This window comes from Barbus barbus, assembly GCF_936440315.1.
Source record: "Barbus barbus genome assembly, chromosome: 24".
NCBI lineage: Eukaryota > Metazoa > Chordata > Actinopteri > Cypriniformes > Cyprinidae > Barbus > Barbus barbus.
Genome location: NC_136752.1, coordinates 30,246,075 through 30,260,880, shown reverse-complemented (window position 1 = coordinate 30,260,880; position 14,806 = coordinate 30,246,075). Strand labels below are relative to the sequence as shown.

At 43.9% G+C, this 14,806-nt stretch overlaps 2 protein-coding genes across 2 annotated transcripts; one reads left to right on the top strand and one right to left on the bottom strand.

The window, feature by feature from the left end:
* Positions 1-383: 383 nt before the first annotated feature.
* On the top strand, positions 384-2,518 carry LOC306843548 (zona pellucida sperm-binding protein 4-like; the record flags this gene model as incomplete). The annotated part of the gene is made up of 9 exons (XM_079375076.1): positions 384-393; positions 964-1,068; positions 1,146-1,333; positions 1,404-1,501; positions 1,573-1,730; positions 1,802-1,994; positions 2,070-2,217; positions 2,291-2,363; positions 2,442-2,518. 9 exons carry the CDS (start codon positions 384-386, stop codon positions 2,516-2,518), a joined length of 1,050 nt encoding a protein of 349 aa, XP_079231202.1.
* A 4,358-nt stretch (positions 2,519-6,876) lies between these two features.
* LOC306843547 (zona pellucida sperm-binding protein 4-like) lies at positions 6,877-14,669 on the bottom strand (the record flags this gene model as incomplete). Its single annotated transcript, XM_079375075.1, has 10 exons — positions 6,877-6,953; positions 7,031-7,103; positions 7,181-7,328; positions 7,397-7,589; positions 7,660-7,817; positions 7,889-7,986; positions 8,057-8,244; positions 8,320-8,424; positions 13,039-13,365; positions 14,240-14,669. The coding sequence occupies 10 exons, from the start codon at positions 14,667-14,669 to the stop codon at positions 6,877-6,879; spliced, it is 1,797 nt and encodes a 598-aa protein (XP_079231201.1).
* Between the last annotated feature and the right edge of the window lie 137 nt (positions 14,670-14,806).

Genomic DNA, 14,806 nt, shown 5'->3' with positions numbered 1-14,806 from the left:
AACGAGCACCGATTTGGTCACGATCCGGGGGTTTTGTCGCAGACTATGGAAATCTATCTACGACAACAAAATCCAGCCAAAAAGTCCCGTAGTGTGAGCCTGCCTTAAAAATAAAACAATCCAGAATTGTCAAAACGTCAACAACTGGATTCAGCTAATGCAGGATAAAACCAAGGCCGAATTCAAAATGGCAGAAATTAATACAAGTATGCTATTTTTAATTATGCTCAAGTTTCACACAGTTGCATAAGCTCCAACTCATGCAAGTCTGGAGAATCGTGAGGATTAATGAAGAGGGAGGAGTTATCATTAATTAGCTGAAATCTGTAGAGTACAAAAAGACCAAAAGGCTGCACTTCTACTTTGTGACTAGCTATTGAACAATGGCTGGAAGTTGGTGTTTGTTTCAGATTTTGGCAGTTTGTGTTTTCTGTCATGCTGTCCCACAGTGGAGTAATTTGCCTCAGAACCCTCAAGCTCTGATGTTCCAGCAAACTGACCAGCGGTTTCAGAAGCCAGCTCAACAGCAAACTGACCAGCGGTTTCAGAAGCCAGCTCAACAGCAAACTGACCAGCGGTTTCAGAAGCCAGCTCAACAGCAAACTGACCAGCGGTTTCAGAAGCCAGCTCAACAGCAAACTGACCAGAGGTTTCAGAAGCCAGCTCCACAGCAAACTGACCAGCGGTTTCAGAAGCCAGCTCCACAGCAAACTGACCAGCGGTTTCAGAAGCCAGCTCCACAGCAAACTGACCAGCGTTTTCAGAAGCCAGCTCAACAGCAAACTGACCAGCGGTTTCAGAAGCCAGCTCAACAGCAAACTGACCAGCGGTTTCAGAAGCCAGCTCAACAGCAAACTGACCAGAGGTTTCAGAAGCCAGCTCAACAGCAAACTGACCAAAGGTTTCCTCAGCAGTTTCAGAAGCCAGTGGCCCAGGCAGAGCCCCTTGATAAATGTGCTGTAGCAGATTACGAGCAGATCCAATGTGGACAACCTGGGATCAGTGGTGCTGAGTGTGACGCTATCAACTGCTGCTTTAACGGACAGCAGTGTTACTATGGGAGGGCAGGTAAGCTTTCTCAATCTTATTCTGTTCATCTTAAACAGATTCTCAGTACTAACCTGTTCTTGTACCTGTTGTTCCAGTGACTGTCCAGTGTATTAGAGATGGTCAGTTTGTGGTAGTGGTGTCTAGAGACGTTACTCTGCCTAGACTGAGTCTGGATTCGGTTAGTCTACTGGGTGGAAATGACCCACCTTGCGGTCCTGTGGAGTCCACGCCTTATTTTGCTATATACCAGTTCCCTGTGACCGCATGTGGCACGAGCATGATGGTGAGCAGCTGCTTCTGGTGTAATTCTGCTTTGCTTATGGACTGGATGCCAACAGTGTTGCTATTCACAGGAGGACCGTGGATATGTGGTGTATGAGAACAGAATGACCTCCTCATATGAAGTTGGCATTGGACCGTTTGGTTCCATCACAAGGGACAGTCATTTTGAGTAAGTGATCTATGACTTGGTGTGAATTTTAACCTTTGATAAATGCTACAAGCTCACCGTCTGTTGTCCAGGCTTCTCTTTCAGTGTAGGTACTCTGGAACTTCTGTTGAAGCACTGGTTGTGGAGGTGAACTCTGTTCCTCCACCTCCACCAGTAGCTGCTCCTGGACCTCTCAGGGTGGAGCTCAGGCTGGCCAATGGCCAATGTGTCACCAAAGGGTGTGCAGAAGGTAAGGCCTTATCCTGTCTCCCTAAAGCCTTTCAGACTTGAGTCTGGTTAAACCCCAGTGTTCATCCTCAGGGGATGAGGCCTACATGTCTTACTACAGTGACGCTGATTATCCCGTCACAAAAGTCCTGCGGGAGCCTGTGTATGTTGAGGTGCGCATTATGGAGAGGACTGACCCCAACATTGTCCTGATGCTGGGACGTTGTTGGGCGACTTCAACCCCCAGTCCACTCAGTCTCCCCCAGTGGGACCTTCTGGTTGATGGGTGAGTGTACAGCCGATCTTTTATCCAGTTTGTCTACTGGGAGGCACTTTCTAACCTTCTCCCTCTCCTCTTCAGATGCCCTTACCAGGACGACCGTTATCTGACCACACTGGTTCCAGTGACTGGATCGTCTGGTCTTCAGTTCCCAACCCACTACAAGCGCTTTGTTGTGAAGATGTTCACATTTGTAGCTCCAGCCTCACTGGCTCCTCTGCAGGAAACTGTATGCCCCCATTACTTGAACGGTTTTGTTTTTACTAGTGGATTCTATGACTTGCTCCTCTCTTCCCTGTCAGATCTTCATCCACTGCAGCACAGAGGTGTGCCATCCGTCTTCTGGCTCTTGTGAGCAAAGCTGCACCAGGAAACGTGAGTTCTTGCTTTAACTTGACCAGCAGAACTGAAAATTTATAAGAGCGTTCACGCCCCTAAAATCTTCTCTTTCAGGAAGAGACACTGCTATCAAGGCCAGCTCGAGTGAGCAGACAGTGGTTTCTAGTGGAGAAGTTACTCTGGTCCTGTAAATCTAGTGGTTTTAATAAAAAGATCTTTTTGTCTATTGGTACTTTTCACTTTGCCGAATCTGATATTACTTGCCTCTTCCAAGTTTGTGGGGTTTTTTTTTCTCCCCCACACTTTTAAACCAAGGTTCCACGACCTTTTGTACAGTCATGCCTTGACTTGATAACCTGGGCCACCGCATAGGGTACCAAATTAAGGGTTAATCACTAACCTTTTGTTAACTGGACATTTAGCCCAACCAACATGCATTCATCACATCCAAGTCACCTTTATTTATGTAGCGCTTTTAACAATGCAAATTGTCAAAGCAAAACTGCACTATCAAAATAGGAAAATGTTGTCAACGTAAAATGACAAGATTAAGCTCCTTTCAGTTAAAGGAATTTCATTATTGAATTCAGTGTTCAGTTTAAATGGTGTCTTTTGCAATCAGGTCGACATCAGCAAGGAACCAAAATTCCATCGGTGCCAGAATGGAGAGAAACCAGGCTCTGTCGGGGGGCAAGTTCTCCTCTGGCCAAACAAACCAGCAGTTCAACTGCAGCACAGTCAGATTGTAAGGGTTCCAGTGGTCTCTTCCCGATGCTGTCTAAGTGGCGGGGTCCTCTCTGGGGCTCATCTAGGTGTCCAGGGGCCTGTTACATAAAACAAGTTTACCAAATAGGTCAGGTTTATTTTAGTTGGTTTGATTTATTGTCAGTTGATTTGGTTCTAAATAAGTCAGACTAACTGAAATAAACCTGACTTATTTGGTAAACTTGTTTTATGAAACGCGACCCTGGTCTCCACTGATGTTCAGGGCTGTAGAGGTCATCTCTGGGTGCTAATCCACCATCTGATCTGGATATGAACTGGATCTGGTGCCTGCAGTGACCATCTGGGCTGGATACGGACTGGATTGGGCGGCTAAGGTGACCTCTGAATAAGAGAAAAACAGACTAATATTAGTGTAGATGTCAATCTTCTTACGATGTAACGAGTACATTGTGTTATGGGGAGTGTTCCTGGACCTAATTAATGCAGCCTAACAATCCTTCAACGGATTTGAATATTAGAAGTGTGTGTGTACGCCATGATAAAGAGATGGGTCTTTAATCCAAATTTAAACTGACAGTGTGTCTGCCTCCCGAACAGTGTTCGGTACATTGTTCCAGAGTTTGGGCGCTAAATAGAAAAAGGATCTACCTCCCTCAGTTGATTTTGATATTCTAGGTATTATCAAATGGCCAGAGTTTTGAGAACGTAATGGATGTGGAGCAGAGCAGCCATCAAGTGTTAGACGATGTTCTAGGTTATTACTTTTGGGGGTTTTAGGTCCTAAATTAACACCTATTTTTAACACCTCTAACTTCGTGTTTCCTGATGATATTGTACATGTAAATCGTGAAAGTAACGGCCCTAGTACTGAGCTTTGAGGTACTCCATGCTGCACTTGTGATCGATATACCTCTTCATTCACTGCTACGAATTTATGGCGGTCAGATAAGTACGATTTGAACCATGCTAATGCACTTCCAATAATGTCAAAGTTTTCTAGTCTATTCAAAAGAATGTTGTGAACGATAGCGTTGAACGTAACGCTAAGATCCAGTACCACTAATAGAGATACAACCACGATCAGATGATAACAGCAGGTCATTTGTAACTCAGAGCAGTCTCAGTACTATGGGAAGGTCTAAATACTGACTGGAAATCCACACATATAATTTTTCTCTAAGAAGGACTATAACTGTGAGGATACTACCTTTTCTAGCATCTTTGACAGAAAAGGGAGATACGAGATCGCTCTGTAATTAACTAGATCTTGGGGGTCAAGTTGTTTTTTTTTTAATGAGAGGCTTAATAACAGCCAATTTAAAGGTTTTGGGGACATATCCTAATGACAAATTAATAATAGCCAAAAGAGGATCTATGACTTCTGGAAGCACCTCTTTTAGTAGTTTAACTGGAATAGGGTCTAACATGTTGTTGGTTTAGCTGATTTAACAAGTTCACACAATTCTTCCTTTCCTATAGTAGAGATGGCCTAGGACCTAAATGCATTGCTGATATGCTCACGGAATAGTAACCTAATGGACCACTCAGACCATTAGGATAGAGTCAGTTAGAAATACCAAGGGTTCACACAAAACAAGGGGAGTCCGCTTTTAGCTATTATGTCACACACCATTGGAACCAGCTTCCAGAAGAGATCGGGGGGCTGTTCCATAAAAGACGCTAAGAAAAGCGGGGATTAAAGTCCAAAACCTGACTTGAAATAACCTAACAAATCGGGACTAAAGCGGTTCCATAAACGACAATTCAAGTTCACGCAATCTGACTAATGCTATCCAGGTTCAGTGAGTCAGGATAATGTGATGTACACGCTTATTCTGAAGCAGCCCTTAATGTCGATCATGGATCAAATCGATCCACCATAGCAAACAGCGAATATTTGTGCTGTTTAACGCATTTGAAACATTGTGTTTTCCTCAGTGCATAATTGATACGTCACAGGTATATTTTTTACATCTGTAAATGTCAGAAAGCCATGCAAATATATCCATTTAGCTGTCAGGAGTGGGCGGGGCTTATGCGAGAGAACGAGCGCTGCGCTACACACACAGAGCAGAATAGAATACTAGCGCAAGAATTCTGAATAAAATATACATTCTGCTAAAATATGTTGTTGGACATTAAATGTGACACATAGAATTTTAATTTCCTACATATGTGTATTTTTATGATAGCCGCAACTGTTAATCACTAGCTCAAATGAGTTAAATGTGTGTTCCTCTTATCAGTTAAAATGTACTCTGATTTCTATTATAAATTTACATTTTTAATTCAGTGATTTTAACATTTGATTGTGTTTTTATGCTTTAAAGAGCCATTTTAGATTGTAATGTTTTAATGTTCTAATAACCATAAAAGGTACAGCTGTCATAAATTCAGAGAGAAAGGCTGCATGGCTAGAAACTTCTGATCAACTGAAGTAGCAACTGTGTTAAAATGTCATTCGCCTACATTTTGGGCACAAAATGTAGGCAAATACACAGGTGTATTTTCTGTATACTTTTATTTTTGGACCGATAATAAATTAAACTGACTGTATGTGAGAGTGTCAGTGGTAATATCGATGCGTTCCTATTGGTCAGAGTTAGAGGAGCTCAGCTTAGCCTGACAGTTAGCCTGCTCCGGACCAGGTTAGTTTGCCAGCATAAGTTGCCACAGTGACTGAGCTTGAGCTATGGTAATTTTGCTTTCAGAAACCAAATCAAGTGAAAAGAAGTCAGAATTACTGAAATAAGCCTGGCTTATTTGGTAAACTTGTTTTATGGAACAGGCCCCAGCTGTGCAAAAAAAATTAGCCACCATTAAATCCAGACACAAAACTCATGTTTAGCTGTGCATTTGTTGAATGAGCACTGCGCTATGTCCAATAGGACTGCATTTTATGGATAATCATTTTCTCTTAACGGTTTTAAAATTCATTTAAATCAATTTGTATATCACTTTAAAATTCCTTGTTTTTATTGCTGTGATTATTTTTAATGACCTTCACTCATGTAAAGCACTTTGAATTACCACGGTGCATGTTCCATATAAATAAACTTGCCTTGATATCCGTAGCTATCAATTCTGTGCCGAATTTGAATGCTTCACAATTTTTTGACCGATGTTGATTCTGCAGCAAATTAGACCGTATAGTATAATGGGGTCACGTGATCGAGAGCAGCCTGCGGCTCCGGCCAGATTCGTTTGTCCAATGTAGCTCTTGTAAATCGGTATGAGAACACAAGGCTCTTCATTCCATTTTTCAAACTGATACAACCTTTCTTTGAATGCGTGTTGCGATGTCACAGGACATGTCCAAGTCCAAGATCTGTGGCAATTACAAACATCCTGGAGGGACCGACTAGTAACCCAAAAGGTCAAGGATTCAAGTATCAGTACCAGCAGGAATTATACAAGGGAGTGAGTGTATAACACTACCTTCCATACCCACAGCTGAGGTGCCCTTGAACAACCCCAAAAACCCAGTTGCTCCCCAGCAAAGTGTATGCACACTTTGATGGGATAAGTGCATGTTGGTTGGGCCAAACGTCCTGTTAATGAAAAGCTAATGATTAACACTTAATTTGGTACCCCATGCAGTGGCCCAGGTTAACAACTGGAGGTTGGATAAGGGTCATGCCTCGTACAGAAGCATTCTGAGTCGAGGCATGACTGTACAAAAGGTCGTGGAACCTTGGTTTAAAAGTGTGGGGGAGAAAAAGGCACTCGGAAGAGGCACGTAATATCAGATTCGGCGAAGTCAAAAAGTACCAATAGACAAAAACATCTTGGTGTTCTGCAAGGTTTATTAAAAACACTAGATTTACAGGACCAGAGTAACTTCTCCACTAGAAACCACTGTCTGCTCACTAGACCTGGCCTTGATAGCGGTGTCTCTTCCTGAAAGAGAAATTTTAGGAGCGTGAACGCGCTTATAAATTCTCAGTTCTGCTAGTCAAGTTAAAGCAAGAACTCACGTTTCCTGGTGCAGCTTTGCTCACAAGAGCCAGAAGATGGATGGCACACCTCTGTGCTGCAGTGGATGAAGATCTGACAGGGAAGAGAGGAGCAAGTCATAGAATCCACAAGTAGTAAAAACAAAACCGGTCAAGTAATGGGGGGCATACGGTTTCCTGCAGAGGAGCCAGTGAGGCTGGAGCTACAAATGTGAACATCTTCACAACAAAGCGCTTGTAGTGGGTTGGGAACTGAAGACCAGACGATCCAGTCACTGGAACCAGTGTGGTCAGATAACGGTCGTCCTGGTAAGGGCATCTGAAGAAAGAGAAGGTTAGAAAGCGCCTCCCAGTAGACAAACTGGATAAGATCGGCTGTACACTCACCCATCAACCAGAAGGTCCCACTGGGGGAGACTGAGTGGACTGGGGGTTGAAGTTGCCCAACAACGTCCCAGCATCAGGACAATGTTGGGGTCAGTCCTCTCCATAATGCGCACCTCAACATACACAGGCTCCCGCAGGACTTTTGTGACGGGATAATCAGCGTCACTGTAGTAGGACGTGTAGGCCTCATCCCCTGAGGAACACTGGGGTTTAACCACACTCAAGTTTGAAAGGCTTTAGGGAGACACAGGATAAGACCTCACCTTCTGCGCACCCTTTGGTTACACATTGGCCATTGGCCAGCCTGAGCTCCACCCTGAGAGGTCCAGGAGCAGCTACTGGTGGAGGTGGAGGAACAGAGTTGACCTCCACAACCAGAGCTTCAACAGAAGTTCCAGAGTACCTACACTGAAAGAGAAGCCTGGACAACAGACGGTGAGCTTGTAGCATTTATCAAAGGTTAAAATTCACACCAAGTCATAGATCACTTACTCAAAATGACTGTCCCTTGTGATGGAACCAAACGGTCCAATGCCAACTTCATACGAGGAGGTCATTCTGTTCTCATACACCACATATCCGCGGTCCTCCTGTGAATAGCAACACTGTTGGCATCCAGTCCATAAGCAAAGCAGAATTACACCAGAAGCAGCTGCTCACCATCATGCTCGTGCCACATGCGGTCACAGGGAACTGGTATATAGCAAAATAAGGCGTGGACTCCACAGGACCGCAAGGTGGGTCATTTCCACCCAGTAGACTAACCGAATCCAGACTCAGTCTAGGCAGAGTAACGTCTCTAGACACCACTACCACAAACTGACCATCTCTAATACACTGGACAGTCACTGGAACAAAAGGTACAAGAACAGATTAGTGCTGAGAATCTGTTTAACATGAACAGTAAGATTGAGAAAGCTTACCTGCCCTCCCATAGTAACACTGCTGTCCGTTAAAGCAGCAGTTGATAGCTTCACACTCAGTACCACTGATCCCAGGTTGTCCACATTGGATCTGCTCATAATCAGCTACAGCACATTTATCAAGGTACTCTGCCTGGGCCACTGGCTTCTGAAACTGCTGAGGAAACCGCTGGGCAGTTTGTTGAGCTGGCTTCTGAAACCGCTGGTCAGTTTGTATCGGAGCTGGCTTCTGAAAGCGCTGGTCAGTTTGCTGTTGGGCTGGCTTCTGAAACCGCTGGTCAGTTTGCTGTTGGGCTGGCTTCTGAAAGCGCTGGTCAGTTTGCTGTTGGGCTGGCTTCTGAAAGCGCTGGTCAATTTGCTGTTGAGCTGGCTTCTGAAAGCGCTGGTCAGTTTGCTGTTGAGCTGGCTTCTGAAACTGCGGAGGAAACCACTGGGCAGTTTGTTGAGCTGGCTTCTGAAACCGCTGGTCAGTTTGTATCGGAGCTGGCTTCTGAAACCGCTGGTCAGTTAGCTGTTGAGCTGGCTTCTGAAAGCGCTGGTCAGTTTGCTGTTGAGCTGGCTTCTGAAAGCGCTGGTCAGTTTGCTGTTGAGCTGGCTTCTGAAACCGCTGGTCAGTTTGCTGTTGAGCTGGCTTCTGAAACCGCTGGTCAGTTTGCCGTTGAGCTGGCTGCTGAAACCACTGGTCAGTTTGCTGGAACATCAGAGATTGAGGGTTCTGAAGCAAATTACTCCACTGTGGAACAGCATGACAGAAAGTACAAACTGCCAAAATCTGAAACAAACACCAACTTCCAGCCATTGTTCAACAGCTAGTCGCAAAGTAGAAGTGCAGCCTTTTGGTCTTTTTGTACGCTACAGATTTCAGCTAATTAATGATAGCTCCTCCCTCTTCATTAAACCTCACAATTCTCCAGACTTGCATGAGTTGGAGCTTATGCAACTGTGTGATTCTCATTGATTCAATTATCCTTGTTACATGCATGAAAAACAAACTTGAGCATAATTAAAAATAGCATACTTGTATTAATTTCTGCCATTTTGAATTCGGCCTTGGTTTTATCCTGCATTAGCTGAATCCAGGGCCACATTCAGCCCCGATAAAATGGTGCAAAGCGTTTATTGAACGGAAACAGTGGTTCGTTGAACACCTTGTTCTGATGACACAAATATTGCAACTATGGCAGCTGAGAAGGCCACTCTCTGTGTTCTTTTTGAATAATTTTCGGAGCCTGGTGAAATTGGTATAAATATGATGTTACAGTCACTGCCCTTGCCGCCCAGAATAAAAGAGAACATCCCAGTCGAGTGAAAGGATTTATGATTATTCCTAATTATTGTGATCCAACATTTGCCTCGCATTTCAGGATGAAAATAAATTTCAGGTGAAGGATAATCCACTGTTTACCTCCGAGATCTATATGACCTTATTATTTTTATTGTGATTATCAGGCTTATCATTATTGCTGATCACTGTTTTTGTGCTATGATATTGTAATATTTACCATTATATAATCAGAGGAGCATAGAAAAGTTTATGAAAGTGTCACTCCCCAATACAATAGCAAAATATATAAATATGTATAGTATTTTTATGTTACATTAATCAGTGTCTAGCACACCTTCCTAAGGAAAGCATACGGACCGGAACAGAAGACATTGCAATTACTACATGATATTTAGACAGACAAAGAAGTTCCAGATTTATACTTGTGCTCTTATTATTTCAGTTATTTTGCTTTTAATGTAAATAAACATGTGCAAACAATATACTTGCTTTTGTGAATTTATTTTGATGTTAATTACATTTACTTACAAATTCACCATCATCATGTTGATAAGCTATGTTACTATAAAACTCTTATGACAAACGTTTTAATATCTTCAATTGTCGCGTATACTGAGCTGCAGTGGACACATTTGTAAACGACTTCATTTGGACCCATAGTGCGAGCTGTCTCTTTAATACCGCGTGGTTTATATACACGTTGCTGCTGATTGGGCTGACATTTTTGACACACCCACCAAACATGAGAAAACGTATCTCAAACCCCGTTGCACACCGTTTCCAGGAAACATGTCGTTCAATCTGGAAACCATAGCAAACCGTTAGGCAATGGTTTTGGCATACAGCTTGAAGCAAATCCAAAATGGCGGCTTGTATGTAGTGTGCGTGTTTTGTTTTCAGTTTTTATGTATAAGGATATCAAAGATTGTTTTACGATTGTTCCTGAGTTCGTTGTATAATTTTTTGCATTTTATTAAATTGTATTGCGAAAATGCGGATACACTCTGGACTCGTTTACCTGCTTGGCTGCCTGGCGTTGTGGATCCCCACTGTCGGAATGTTCTCTAACGCTAATGCTGATGAGGGGTGAGATAAGCCTGCGCTATGGCACAGGTGGACTATCCCGAGTGCTATGACTATCCTGGAGCCAGATGGCGAAGGTGGTATCCTGATGACTCGGGCGTTTGAGAAGTACCTCGTTTCTCGGACGCCTTTCGATTTGAGAGATGAACCAAGAGGTCTGCGATGCCTTTGTTCCTGGGGAAATGGAAAGTTATCTCCCTACGCAGTGTCCATCTGTAGCGATGGCCCGTCAGCCGGCTCAGCGAGGAAAAACTGGTGGGTTCTTGTTTTGCTCTTATTGTCGGGCAATATTCATCCGAATCCAGGCCCAGAGAGGGTGCAGCTTCAAACTCCAGATGAATTCAAGTCAAGCAACGGATTACGTTTTTTTCATCTTAATGTACGCAGTCTGGTAAATAAAATGGACTTGATAAGAATATGGGCCGATTCAACAAATTCCGATATTATCGTTCTCTCTGAGACATGGTTAAATAAATCAGTGCCGAATTCCATGGTACTTATTGAGGGATTTCAACTTTTTAGATAAGACCGTACAAAAAAAGGTAGTGGAGTTGCAGTTTATGTTAAGTCTAAACTAAACTGCACTTGTATTATTTCCATCAGCAAACCAAAATGCTTTGAACGTCTTGCAATTAGATTACTTTTTCAAAATGGACCTGATATCGTCGTTGTGGGATGTTATTTCTCCCACCATCGGCATCAAGTGAAGCTATCACTTCATTAATTGACTTTCTTAACGAGTGGACAACATCAGAATTGATTTTACTTGGGGATTTGAATTGGGACTGGTCATCACATATGTCTGATCCATTCAGGGGTATTTGTGACTCTCTTTGTTTGGAGCAACTTATAAATTTGCCTGCCCGGTTAAATCAGAAAGATCCAGCTAAATCCACTCTACCTGATGTAATTTTAACAAATGCTCCTCATAGATTTACCGCAGTTGGAGTATTTTGTAATGGTGTCAGTGATCACTGTGCAATATATGTTTGAGAGATTGCAGGATTCCAAAGGGTAAATCACGTTTTATTTTGAAACGACAATTTAAATATATTAATGAACAAGCTTTTTTGCAAGATATTTATAATAGTGATTTGCGCTTTGTATTACAAATACCTGATGTTGACTTAGCATGGGAGTATTTTAGATCAACTTTTTTAGCTTTATGTGATAAATATGCACCTTATAACAGATTTAGAATAAGTAATAGAGACAATCCATGGTTTAATGAGTCAATATCTTCACTTTTCAAAAAAAGAGATGTTGCGTGGGCTTTAGCTAAGAAAACAAATAATCAATTGGACTGGGTTAATTACAGAACAACAAGAAATAATTGTACTAAATTGGTAAAAAACTCAAAACGTGATTATTATTTAAACATGTTAAATGAAAATTTGAATGATCCAACAAAGTTTTGGAAGTTAACCAAATTAGTTTCTGGTTCAAAAACTTTTACCAGTCTGCCTGATTATTTGAAATTAAATAAGTGCGTAATTAGAGGAAAAGAAAATATTGTGAATACTTTTAATAGTCATTTTATCTCTGCTTAAAGAACAAATTAAAACATCTAACATAGATGCTATGGAAACCACATCATCTTGTTCCACTCAGTCTTTTGCCTTTACTCCAATTTCGGATATACAAGTTTACAAAGCATTATTAAATTTGGATTGTAAAAAATCAGCAGGGTTTGATAAAATAGAACCTTATTTTTAAAAAATTGCTGCAGCACTGATAACAGAGCCCATCTCTTTTATTTTTAATTTAAGTTTAACCTCAAATGCTATCCCTCGTGCATGGAAATCAGCTATAGTTCTCCCCTTGTTAAAAGGTGGCGACCCATTTGAATTAGATAATTATCGCCCGATTTCAAAGTTACTGTAATGAGGGGTCTGAGGCAGAGGGATCCATTTTCAGCTTTATTGATAAGACAGGGTCAAACAGGCAGAGATCAGTCAACAGCGACAGGGGTGTCAGAGATAAATCAGAATCCATAAACGATATCCAGGCTAGAGTCGAGGCAGGCGGCAGACAGGGGAAGTAAACAACAGTCCAGAGATCAGGTCACAAAGGCAGGTAGCAGAGAATCACAGAGTCGGATAAACAGTCCAAGGTCGTAAACGGGAGATCAATAAACATGGACTAAACGCCCAGTAGTGTAGCCGGGGCAATACAAGACTTCGCGGTGAGATGTTGGAGATTGCCGCTTATATGGGGTAACAGTGATGGGAAACACCTGTGCTGCAATCAGTCTCAGGTACAGGGCATTGTACAGGGCAGTTCGGTTAATATTCCGGTGATGGTGCCCTCCGGTGGTGTTCAGGGAGAGCCACAGAGGGCGAGTTTGTGACAGAGCCCCCCCTCCTGCGAGCGGCTCCTGAAGCGAGGGGCGGTTCTCCGCCGGGGCCTTCCACGGGTGCGAGAAGCGGGTCTGTTGGGATGCAGACGATGGAAATCATCCGTGAGCGTGGGGTCCAGGATGTCCTGGGCGTTGACCCAGGACCTCTCCTCGGGACCGTACCTCTCCCAGTCGATGAGGTATTGTAACACCCTGCCTCGGCGTCGGGAATCCAAGATCTCCCTGACTCGATACGCCTCCTCGCCGTTTACCACGATAGGAGGGGTGCGCTCCTCAGCGGCCTCCTCCTGGTTCCCTCTCCTCTCGGACCACCGGCGGGCTTGAGCAAAGACATATGAAAAGTGGGTGAGATACGATAACTGGCAGGAAGTGCTAAACGATATGAAACTGGTGTAATTTGACAAATTATTTTGAAAGGACCCACGTATCTGGGACTGAGCTTCTTGCACGGGAGACGAAGGCGAAGGTCCTTGGTGGATAACCACACCCACTGACCCGGAGCATAGGGGGGACCAGGTCTCCGACGACGATTGGCCTGTTCTCTGACCCGGCGTTCTCTGGGGGAAGTCGTGGCCTAATGGTTAGAGAGTCGGACTAGTAATCGAAAGGTTGCGAGTTCGAGCCCCCGGCCGGCAGGAATTGTAGGTGGGGGGAGTGAGTGTCCAGCGCTCTCTCCACCCTCAATACCACGACTGAGGTGCCCTTGAGCAAGGCACCGAACCCCGTTCGGTGTGTGTGTGTGTGTGTGTGTGTGGATTTGTTCACTACTCACTGCTGTGTGTGTGCACTTGGATGGGTTAAACGCAGAGCACCAATTTCGAGTATGGGTCACCATACTTGACAATACGTCACAACAACAGCACGTTGCAGATGAATTCCAGGTCTCCTCACTGCGGTGTAGCCAGTCATTGACAGCGGGCAGATCAGAGGGTTCCCCTGACCAGGGAAATAGGGGAGGCTGAAACCCCTGCACACACTGGAACGGTGTTAGACCAGTCGAAGGCTTGCGTAGTGAATTCTGAGCATATTCCGCCCAAAGCAGATATCGACTCCAGTCGTTCTGATTGTTGTGGCAGTAAGATCTTAGAAACCAAATTAGTTCTTGATTGAGCCGTTCCACTTGGCCATTGAACTCGGGGTGATAGCCAGAGGTTAGACTGATGTTTATGTTGAGCTGCTGACAGAAGGCAGACCAGACTCTGGAGGTGAATTGTGGTCCACGGTCAGAGACAATGTCCTCGGGCTGTCCGTAGAATCGGAAAACGCATGTTCCAGCAAAGCCTCTGCTGTTTCGAAGGCTGTGGGGAGCTTGGGGAGAGGAATGAGGCGGCATGCTTTGGAGAAGCGGTCGATAACTGTAAGTATGGTGGTGTGATTTCTGGAAAGAGGAAGGTCAGTGACAAAGTCGATGGCGATATGGGACCAGGGTCGTTGAGGTATGGGTAGAGGTTGAAGTAAGCCAGCTGGGCATTGATGAGATGACTTGGTAATGTTGCAGGTGGCACAGTGCTGGATGAACATGGCAACGTCCTTCTGTACCGATGGCCACCAGAAACGGTTGTTAATAAGGTGAACAGTAGCTGTGATGCCGGGATGACCGGAACTGGGAGATTCGTGAATCATCCGTAGGATGCGTTGTCAAAGATCTACTGGAACAAAAGTTAAGTTAGGTGGGCATTCAGGTGGCGTGGGATCATCGGCTTGTGCCTCGGTAATCTCTGTCATAATGTCCCATTGTACGGGAGCGAGAATGAGAGATG